The sequence below is a fragment of the Myzus persicae genome, unplaced genomic scaffold, assembly GCF_001856785.1.
Source record: "Myzus persicae strain clone G006 unplaced genomic scaffold, MPER_G0061.0, whole genome shotgun sequence".
NCBI classification, from domain to species: domain Eukaryota; kingdom Metazoa; phylum Arthropoda; class Insecta; order Hemiptera; family Aphididae; genus Myzus; species Myzus persicae.
In genome coordinates, this window is record NW_019104212.1 from 81,215 (window position 1) to 93,577 (window position 12,363).

A 12,363-nucleotide genomic window follows, 5' to 3' on the forward strand; every position below is an offset into this window, starting at 1 on the left:
TACACAAACGCGAGAGTGATTTCACAACTTTGACACGAAATCGGCAGTACTACGTCATTACGGGGGCTCGGATTTGTGTGCACTTAAAACTACTGCAATATGTATACATTTATGCACTAAAAAATTACGAAATATGCTAACAAAATATGAGCTAAAAATTATAAAATATGCATTTTTAGTCAATAAAAACACCAAAATACGCACAAAAAAATGTATTACAATTCACAAGACAAAAATATTATATTTTTATTACCCAGTAGTCATTTTCAAATATATATTTTTTTTTTACTAAAATTTAAAATACATTTTTCAAATGTACATAGTGTTTTATTTACTTTAATTTATATTATTGTTTATTATTTATTACATTATTAGCGTTACACTGTGCTACTATACAGTAATGATTCATTACTGTAAAAGTAGGACCGGTGTGTTTTTTTAAACGTTTTTACTTTTCTCGAAAACAATGACCGTGAAAGTGTGTGTCTCGGAGTGTATGCTTTCGGTCTCCCTGGCTTATTAAACTTCTACAACAAACACATAATAACGACGATCACAACATTATTATGCCAATATGTCTTGTAGTCCTTCAACGTCTTAGCATCTGGGTCATTCAAAGTTCGTAAATTTGATTTCGCAATAAGTGACCGGTATATACAATTTTTTATTTTTTATTTTATAATTAAATTACTAAAAGCTTAAATCCAAGCAAGAGACCATTTTTAAAAGTTCGTTGTAAGCTTGTATCGTATACTAGTAAATATAATAAATAGCCTACAGGGGTCGATTGATATTATAAAACCATATATGTACCTAATTTCTAACTAATAACCATCAGCATAGCAATTGGTATACCTTGGTTAATAAGCCATTCAAGCGAAATATTTCAAATTCGGAACACACTGTTGCTAGGTCCATATTATGGGTAACAAGTGGGCACCGTTAGAGATGGGAGTTAGAACATTTTTTTTTTCATTTTTTCATTGACATGTCCAGATGTCATGGTTCTTTTTAACATATTTTTCTTAACATAATCTCATTTTCGAGGTTGTACGGTTGGAGAGTTAATTTAATGTTTATTACTTAATATTAGTGATTAAACGAGTGTGGACATGGACTATAGTTAAAATATATACTCACCTATATATATATTAAATAAAACATATTTATCAATGATAAATTACTCCAGTAACACTGAATTGCGTTGTATTGAGGGTTTAAAAATTTCGGAAATTTAAAAATATTAGTGAAATATTTAATATATTATGTGTGAAAATTGTATTTTTAAATGTTGCAATACAACTAAACGCTTATACCCATACAAGAGACCATTTTTAAAAGCTCGTATACTAGTAATAATAGTAATAATAATCGTATCCCATAATTCGTATAATAGTAAATAATAAATAGCCTATAGGGCCCAAATGATATTATAAAACCATTTATATAAATAATTTACAACTAATAACTATTAACGTAGTAATATTGGTAAACCTTGGTTGATAAGTCATTTGTAATCGATCTTACTACATATAATCAATAATCATTTATAATCCTCTACAACTGAATATGCTTAAAACAAAAAATAAAATAAAATATATATATTTTCATAATTTTATTAAAATATTTAAAAAAGTGAAATGTTCAGTAAATATAAACTTAGTATTAATATAATAAACATTTCGAATTTGGAATACACTATTTCTAGATATATTGCTTGCATGTACTTTTCTATCGTTATTCTATTACAATTTAATTTAATTAAAAAAATATATTATTACTAATGTATCATCATATGTTGTACTCGAGCGTTTACAGGGCATCGAATCAAAAAAAATCAAAATAAATAGTTAAAACAAAACAAAAATTGTTGCTTCAATTATTTGTAGTTTGTACAGATACATATTATATTTTAAGGATTCTAAAAAGTCTTGAAGTATACTGTTAAACATTCATAAACAAAAATGATAATAGGATGAATAGTTTAAATTGAAATCGAAAACTTCTTAAACAATTATCGTATAAATCAGAGATCACAGTGCACAATACATTTATACTTGCGTAGGTTTTGTGTTATATTTCCTTTTAAACTAAATGCATATTTTATTTATTATTTCATTATTCATAAACATACGACTACGTACCTAGTTAGTGCTGCTTTCATCTGAATCTTATGAATTACAATTTCGACTTTTGTCAAAACAGACGCGTCAGAGGAGGTCAGACTTTCAGAGTATATATATTATTAATTCAAAGGATTATAATGTAGGTACTCAATATTGCATACAGAGTATAACAGAAAGACCTGACAAATTTAATAAACTTTAAATGCAATTAATAATTTTTAATTTTAGATTCTGAGCGTATAGTGAATGTATGTATTGATTTTGCAATTATTTGTTTTGTTTTTTCTGTCTGACATCAACAATTTGTAAGGGGAAAAATGCTTCAATTCTCGACATCAGCATCTCGCTGATAGAAGAGTGAAACGTGTTAGTGCCTTTGAAAGTTCACAATTCCTAGTAGTCTGTAAAAGAGTTCTGAAAAACAAATAAAAGCTTAACAAATGGCAGTTTTACGTAAAACTAATTTTTAGATTTTTTTGGTCATCCAAGCTCTATAGAGAGAATTATTTTAAATGTTGTCAATTTGTTTTAAATTATTTTGGATAAAAACTGTTTCACCTAGTACAAAAAAAAAATTGGAAATATAATGCAAAGTTCCTCTTGTCTTATGTAGAAACATTAAAGATCGGCACAATTATAATAATTTATACATGCATTAAAAGTTCAAACGTTGAACAAATTCATCAAAATCTTGACATTTTTCAAATTGATTTTCAGTTAGAAATTAGTAACTAATTTTGCATTCAAAAGTATGAGAAAAAATAGATTTCAACTCAATAGAACTCAATCAAGAATTACAATTAATTGATAATTTTAAGATATAATAGCGATCGCATTTATTTATAATAATATTTCGATTATTAATTCTGCGTATGTAAATTTAAATTTACAATGATTTTAATCAATGCATTATAATATTCTTTGTATAGTTAAGATAAAACGTGAGAAATTTAATTTATAAAAACATATAGTTTGCGGATTGTGCCTATAAAAAATTTTTTTTTGAGGGCATTATTTAAATAGCAATTTAAAAAAAACCTTTTTCGGGGCGTATTTGGTTATTATTTTAGAGCACAATTTGATTGTTTTTAGGGAATTCAAATCTGGTCACCAATAATAATGTGTATGGAAAAAAATAGATTATTAATTATTATTTTACACGATCTTTGACAATCTTTTTTGATCAATAAAATGTTGGTTTCTGTTTCAGCATGGCGTCGGTGTCGAATTCGTTCGGTTTCTACCAGAAACTCATCCACCGGTACTCAGCAACGTTTTTTGTGAACTAGGAGTGTGCGAGAACGTCGTAAGTGTACTGTTTAATTGTGTTAAGATGATATAGGTATACATTTTTTTTCATAACTTTTTTGAATTACAATGATAAAAAGATAACATTATGCAGCACTTTATGGCATGTCGTTGGGCGTTTGAGCCACGGCGTATAAAAAAAATATATTATTTGCTGAGTGTCCCTCGGTCCAACGCGGTGATCAGTTTTATATGCACGACGCTTAAGTCTTCTTTTTCTTTTTTTTATATATTATATAATTACACAAATAACATTTTATTTATACTAATTATTATACCTGTCTATGCAGAATTTGTTAACGTGATAATTACATATGGTTGCGTGTTTTGATTGTTTGAACATAAATATTCACGCATCGTACGGCTTTTTAGAGTTTTCCATTAAATAGCACAGGCATAAAAATGTATTAGTAATTAAAAAAATTATATTCCTATGTTTCACGTGAACTATATGTCTATATGTAAGTAACAGGTACGGTGAATCTTTCGTGTGTGACAATACAAACACATTTTAATATCTGAATATCAGGTGTAATAATATATACTGTTATAATAGTCAGTTATTGGCTGAGGATGCTCACACCCATTTTTTCTTTTCATAATACATCCGATACATTAAATTCCGACTTTTGTAGTCTTTAAAAATACTCAAATACCGTTTTTGTGGAACTTAAAAAGTGTACTCTGTGGCGATACAAACGTATGTTTTTTTTTTGTTTTTAAATAAGAAACATTTTCAGAAACATGATCCACCAAAAATTTTACTGCCAAAAGTTGGGGTTTCATTTCAACAAGAAAATTAATTTGTATGTCCACAGGAAACACCTTGTGTAGTACGAACAATTTCAAACATGTTAAAATAAGATGCTTATTTACATTTTAAGATTGAAAAAATCAGATTTTGAATAGTTGCATTATTAAAGCAAAAAATAAAAATACCGTAAGCGTGCTTGATGAACCTCATCTTCTCAGTAAAGTCGTTGTGCTTCTCGTTGCTGACAAGATGACTATTGAGTATTATGATTTTATTTTCATTAAAAATTTCCAGTATATTGATATGGTTGTGGAAACAATATATTATTATTTTTTTTTTAATATAGAAAAGTGAGTACCTCTATGCTGTTCAGTAGTTGTCGAGTACCTACCTATGCCATTATAATGGATGTGTTATATTTAAATTCAATGATAAACCAGTAAATAAGAAAAATGATTCCGAGCGGAGATGTTGTGTTATTTAAACATACTTGTGTAAATAATCAAAATTAATAACTAAAATAAAACTTATAAAAATTGAAAATATCTTATGACTCTATATAGCTTACCTAACTTTCGAAGAATTTTGTTTTCTTTGTTAAAGAAAGAACAATTAGTGAGGAATCTTCTATTCTATTTTTTTTTTTTAAGACAATTGGAAAAAAAATGATTTCTATGCATTTCTAACTGGAAAATAACTTCAAGATTTTCAAGATTTTGATGAATTGTTGTCAAAATTTGAGCTAAAAAATAATTATGCTTTTTAACTTCCATTAGAAAAAACTTATGAGGAGCCTTGCATTACACTTTCAAGTTTTGTACGAAATTATAAAGTTTTATCGAGAAAACTTTTTAAAAAATTCGAAAAATGTATCATGGCTACACAGAAAGTTTAAAAAGAGTCTAAAAATTTCGAAAATCTTACAATGTTTGGTAAATGCGAATAAATGTTAATGATTTTTGAGAGTTTTTTTTTTGCTTTTCTGGTGCTTTTTAAAACTACTTTGAATTTTCAATTTTGACCTCTTAAAAGTAAAAACTAGATTTACTTTTCAATCATGAAAGATGATATTGTTGAAAACCATAGTATACCTCAAATGTTGATGAAATTCAGGAAAAAACACACATGCCACTGTAAATACGATACATTCAGTGCTCCCATCAGAATCTAAAACTTCATTAATTCTGTCAACATTTTTTTTTTTGATTTATTGCAATGTGTAACCATGTGTTTTTAAAACTACAAGTCCGTTGTCTGGTTGTATTCTGCTATACATAAACATAAATAAATTTTGAGTTATAAAATAATGAACACAACTTGTAAGTAAGCTGTTTTATGTTTTTGCCATAAAAATATATCGCTTGGTGTGAATCGTTAGTACTCAACTACCTATCCAAGTTTTACTTAAATTTTGAACTAGGTAATATGTATGTTCTTAGGACTGGTCATAGACCGACAATCAGGACTTTTAATTTTTTGGACCTAATGAATCGGACCGGTGTCAAATGACACCTAGTCAATTATCTGCTGCAACAGCAAATAAATTGGGTTCGATTAATACCCAGTTCAGGGGGTCGGAAATGAAGTGTTTTTACGAAAAAAAACATGTCTTAGAGGAAAAACTCCATTTCGTTATTAATTTTCTTTCAAATTTAAAAGAAGAGAATTTTCGCAGGCCAGATCAAGGTCCGATTCTAAAATTCATAGTTGTAGAAGCTGAAATATTAATTTGAATAATGCACACTATTTGTTATTTTTCAAAATTGTTTTCCCCCTATTCAAAGTAAAATAATAAATCTGACTTTCATCTGACCTAAAAAATTTGCAGTCTTTCAAGTAAAAAAAAAAAATATCAATTATTGACGTATCAATAAGGAGTGAGGGTTTTTTTCTGTGAAATCATTTTTGTTGATATATTATACACTGTATCACCTCTCTCCCATTAAATAGTCATCGAACAGTGGATTGGAGGAAAAGTACTATAATAAAGTTTGCAACTAAAAAATAAAATATTGTTTTCGAATTGTATACTTTGTTGAAAATTTGAAAAACCAACACCGACACCATTTATAAAAAATAATTATCCTGAGACCTTGACACCGACTAAACGGTTCGACACGATGAGGTTTCATCCGATAACGTACAAATATCGTTTATATTTGATGCAAATGTTTGTTTGTTATGTACTTATGTCATATAAAAGTAAGTACGATACGGTGTCATACTAGAGTAATAAAAATTAAACTAGTGTAAAAAATATCGACAGCTATACTGTCTCGTTCGGATTAAGGTTTAAGTCACCTTTGGACTTGGCCCCTCTGTGATATCCGTCGTCTAAGGGATGGTCCTGGAAAAGATTAAAAGATTTTAGTACAATTGTATTTTTATTCTTCGGTAAATTAAAGTTCAAATTAGATACATTTCTACTTCTTTGAAAAAATGTTTATTTCTTACCATTTTTTTTTTTGGTTATGATTTGTTTGTTTTTAACTTTGTAGAGTAGTACCCCGCGCTTCACTGAGCATCTAAACTTTTGATTTATGTTACTTAAGTTAACTAGTCCTTCGAAATTTTATTTTTGTTTATTGCAAATCTCAAAAAAGTACTTTGTTTTGAATGAAAATGTTAACTGTCATACAAAAAGGTAAACGATAACAATAGAAAAGTTAAAAAAAACAATGAAAATATTAAAAATATTACTAATTTTTGAGGGATACCTAGCGTTTGCTTATAAAAAAAAAAACACGGGCTTATTAACGTTCAAAAAATAAGCCACAATAAATTAGATAGTTTACTGGAAAAAATAAGAAAGAACCAATCATGGATCAAGAAAATTGTGAATGTCAGTATAGGTATCCATTTGTAGTTATAATACCAACTATCAATATTCTTATAATATGTTAACGTTTATCTAGAGCAGTAGTTACGTATTACCAAATCTGTGTCACCAAAAAAAAAAAATCGTTTATTTATGTTGTACAAAGTATAATATTATGAAAATATTCCCATTTTCAATTTACATACAGATTTATAATTATTGTTAGGTACGTTTTCAAAAACCGATTATTGCTTTTAAGCAAGTCAACATTTTTATGTATCTAGATTAGGATGTCGTTGTAAATAAAAAAGTAGAGAAACACTGTTCTAGTTCCAATCGCTAATCGTCCAAAAATCACTGTTTATATAATTGTTTTGGTAACCAGTTAGGAGTTGAAGTCGTTTTTCTATTTTTTTGAAACTATTTCGTGTTAAATAAGCTTAAGAAACATCACTTATAATTAGAATGCAGTTGACGCAAGCATTAAAATACAACTACAACATTTTCCAACTAATTTATTTAGGTACTATTTTTTCGATTTTTTAATTGAATTTTTTTTTTTTGTTTTTCTAACAAACGATGAGAAAAAAATCTTTCCAAAAACAAAGTAACCATAAATAATTGCCAAAAAACTAAGATACAACAACTGCAATCCGAACATATTATCATAGGTATTTGTATGGTTTTTTTTATAAACTGTGGAAAGTAATGCAAAAATAAGATGTAAATTAAATTCAAAAGAAAAATATTTGTATAAAATGTTATTCAATCAATATTATTGAAATATAATTGTAATATTATAACATACTTAAAAATAATATTTTTAAATATCGAATACACTTACAACAGTTTTTTAGTGTTATTTTATTTTTGCCTTACATTTATTTGAGGTGGATCTACACAAAAATATTATGGTCTTAAAATGAACTTCTTAATCGTATGTCGAACCAAACAACATAGTGTTATGCCAAACTCGAAACCAAACATTTCATTTGTTCCATTGCATTATAAATGTGTTAAATAAATAATTCCAAAAAAAAAAAGTGATAACCGCGGTCCAGATAATATCAATTTAATTTTTGGAATGTTAACATAAAAAATTAAAATAATACAACTATGGAATGAACTCTATTCAACCGTGAACTTTAAAAATAATAAACAAGTACCAAATTCCAAATTACTCGATGCATTAGACAATAGAGCAATAGACTAGATTGACATTTATAAGGAATAATTTTATTGAGGGAGGTATTTTTTTTTTTTAATCCGATACGTTTGACAATATCGATTTTATTTTTTGGAGTTTGTGCATTTCCTTGTAGTTTGGATTAATTATATAATTTTAAACTTTTTGTTCGACTGGGGTTTAGTTTTAAGCTTAGTTCGTCTTTCAAACTCGAACCGAAAACCTGAAGTCCGATTTAATTTTTTTGAACTTTGTACTGTTTAACCAACCTCTAATATTTATCGTTGATATTAAGATAATTTTTTTGAATCCCAAGTAACCTCAATAACTCCAAGTTATATAAAATGGGATATCGGTTATCAGTTTTCCAACTATTGGCTTTGTATCGTGGTATCCCGTTATGTTTAGCCTGTGTTGTCCTCTGTAGTGCAGTTGTAGGTAGTGGACGAAATAGTCATTAATTTAACTTTTGCAATAACAATTACGGAATTCAATATTTCTGTCTGCGAGTTTATTTTAAACATTGTAAAATTACAATTCTGAAAGTTTCCCAGGCTAATAATAATTACATTCGTTATAACTTACATATTTTGTTAATAATAGTTCTGGTGAATGGACTGCCATTGCATTGTGACGTAATCGGTGTTGAAATATATGCGAGCCGACTTTATGTTATTATTAGTAGGTACCTACGGACCTATATCGACTAATATTATAACTTGAATCGGGTACTAAATATAGCCTAGTTATTATTGCTGCACTCGTTGCAGACAATGTATGTTTCGATGTTTTTTGTTTTGCACTAATCCGCGTACACACACACACACACACACACACACACACACACACACACACACACACACACACAAATAACAAAAACACCGGAGTAGCCGCCGAAAACCGGTAACCGCAGAATTCAAGCGAATAATATAATAATTAAAAATTGCAACTATGACAATATTATTACCTATATAATACCGTTTATTGTAAATTTGTTGTGCAGACGATTACCTGTGACTGCGACGCAACGCCGGCGATGCAGTTGAAGGCGATGCGACAGAAGGGCGACAAAGTGGACGTTTCTCATTACCGAGTGAACGTGAACAAGTTGCAGGCCCGGTTGAACATATCGTGCGACACCGGCAAGAAGAGGGGACAAATCAAATTCGACGGATGGCCAAAAGTATTTAGACGGTGTTCGTCCTTAAATTAGACCTTTAAGTACACAGTACACGCATACGCCACACACGTCATAATGACGTGTCCTCAGAGAGGATTGCCCGCAGACGATGAACATTGCAGGCATGGAGGGCATTGAACAAGTCTTGCGGGTCTTGAAAGCTTACTAAATACGTCTCACATGATATTATAACGTGACCTGGGCTTAACCTCCCCCCTCCCCAATCACGAAAGTTCAGAGCCTATTATATTGTATAGTTGTTCTGCGAATAGGATTAGTAAGTGCAAAATGTCAATAAGGTTTTCAAGCAAAAACATCACATATAGGTAGATCGTTTGATTTCGTTAAATAAATATTTAATACGTCACAAGGGCATGTACCTGTTGCCCCCAAAAGTACCTATTTTTATACCAAATCCCCCCAAACTACCTAGAGGAAAAAGTACCAGTTGCCCTCAACCAAATGTACCAGTTGCCCTTACATGTTAATATATACACAAATACAATATAGCTCGTAAAATAGGGGAGGTAAATATACAAATCATAAATAAAATATAAAATTCAAAATTATAATAATATAAAATAGTACAAAATATAATAATTTGTCAACGTATAAATAGTATAAAATTCAAAAGTATTATGTTTTGTTATAATAATTATTAACCAATTTTACAAAATCTAATCTGCTAATATTTTTGTTTTTATATTTATTTTATCGGATACAATAATTGACGGATTGAATTCAAGTTCAAAGCCAGAGCATTTTTCTTTTAACATACTAAATGACAGTTCATACGTTTTCGATGATTATATCCACTCGGACGCGTCTAAAATTACATGTTATGTTGACAAATTATTATAATTTTGAATTTCATATTTTATTTATGATTTGTATATTTACCTCCATTATTTTACGAGCTATATATTGTATTGTGTATATGTTACGGGTACAGTACAAAATATGGTTAGTGTTCACATTATCCGGGTAATGTGTACACTACCTGGTACCTATTGGATAAAGTAAAAATACTATTTATAAAACGTTTATTTCGTACTTGACTCGGGTATTTTACACATTATCTACGATTGAGTGGGTAAAGTACTAATTAAGTGTATAGTAAAATTGTTCAAATATATAATTTATAGTTTAATAGTGATAATAATAAATAATTTATTTTTGAATTAGTATGATTTGGTGTTCGCTACTAGAAAGACTTTGTATAATCTGTACCATTTTAAGTGTTCGATGCGTTGGTCGTGTTGTACCGAAGTTATAAGTTTACGATTATAGTTATACCAATACATTATGCACAGCACACCGGATAATGTATAAATTGATTGGATACTACATATTTAAGGTGGATAATGTATACATTACACTGTTCGTATGGATGAGGTTCACATTACCCGGGTAATATGTACACTACCCGTTTTTGTACTTCACCCGTAACATATATAATAACATGTGAGGGCAACTGGTACATTCAATCGGGGTCAAATGGTATATACTTTTAAAATCGCGATAATAGCCGCGGGGGGCAACTGGTAAACACCCCGTTACAATTTCGTTGTGTTCTGTTCAAACGTGAATATAGTGTAAAATGTACACCGTTGTATGTCCTCCTCGTTAATTTTTGAAGTTGACGTAGATCTAAGTCAAAACTCGAACCAATGCTTTCAAAGTTATCTAGAATGTTTTCATCTAGGTATGAATAAGGATAACAGAAATTAATAATGGTTTTAAGGAGAAATAAAAAATATAAGTAGACACTATTGGATCAGGTATCTTTAATATTTGTACAATTTTTCAAAAACGATAACTGTTGTTAGATTAATATTAATTAGGTACTTGATTACTTGAATGCTTAAAATTTAAATCATTGTTGCACATTTTGTACTCATACTTTACAAACCTTACTGATTTATTATACTTAGCAAGAGCACAAAATTGAAATAAATCGAAAACTATTCACTCAAATATCAATGTTCATACGATCAAATTAATTAACTTACAATTAAAAGGGGAAAAGGGATAAACTAGTTTAAAAAACTAAAAAAATTATATCCACAGAACACTAAAAGAAATAAAAAAAGTTTCCTGATGTATTAATAGTATTCAGTCTTTAAGTATAATTAAAAAAATCCAAAAATTAGATTTTAAATTACTGCATTATTGAAGAAGAAAAAAAGAATCAATGTGCTTTTAGAATCATTCTAAATAAAAACCTATAATAGTACTCGTTGAAGTTCGTTTTTTAATTTCATAAAATTGAGTTGAAAATTTAAATTATCCGTAGTATGTACAAGGTGTAACAAAATTACCGGAAGTTTCTGAAATGTATTTTGTTCAAACCATTAATAAGTTAAAATTTTTAAAATTATTTTTGTATACAAATATTATCGTTGCTTGTGTTACAAGTACAGTTTAAAAGTTTTGATTTTTGTATTTAAATACTGCAAATGAAAATTTAACTATATTCAATGTTTGAATACAATATTTAGAAAAACGTTGACAGTAATAATGTTTTTTGAGTCAAGTAGTTTATTTTTAAAATGTTTGAAATTAATATTTTTGGGGGCTTTTAAATTCAATATCTGTATAATATTCATGATTTTTTTAAAACTTTGAACTTTTTTATCAAACTTTCATTTTTAATTTGTCAGGTCTTTCTGTTACATCCTAGTTTGCGTATTTATTGATATTTATGCACAGAATGTTTCATTTAACCTAAAATACTCATCATTTCACATCAATTTTTTAAATATTTTGTATCCTGCTAAATTGTTAAGCTTTTACTTTTTTGAATGTCAACATACAGTTTTAATAACACCATCCAAAGAATTTTTTTTAGTATTTCGATACATAAAAATCGAATTTAGGACGACTATAGTTTATGAGTTATAGTTATTTAATTTTTCCATGAACGGACTAGTGGATCAACATTTTGAGGATAATCACGTACTACTCCACTCAACTCATCAAAACTTTAAA

At 28.4% G+C, this 12,363-nt stretch overlaps 1 protein-coding gene across 1 annotated transcript in view; it reads left to right on the forward strand.

Annotated features, from left to right (window-relative positions):
• LOC111040083 (phospholipid transfer protein C2CD2L) overlaps positions 1-12,363 on the forward strand; it is a gene marked incomplete at its 3' end in the record, with an annotated part of 106,357 nt that overhangs the window by 76,984 nt on the left and 17,010 nt on the right. Inside the window, exons 3-4 of the mRNA XM_022323813.1 lie at positions 3,337-3,432; positions 9,196-9,375. Of these exons, the coding sequence (XP_022179505.1) occupies positions 3,337-3,432; positions 9,196-9,375 (276 nt within the window). The remainder of the gene's footprint in view (positions 1-3,336; positions 3,433-9,195; positions 9,376-12,363) is intronic.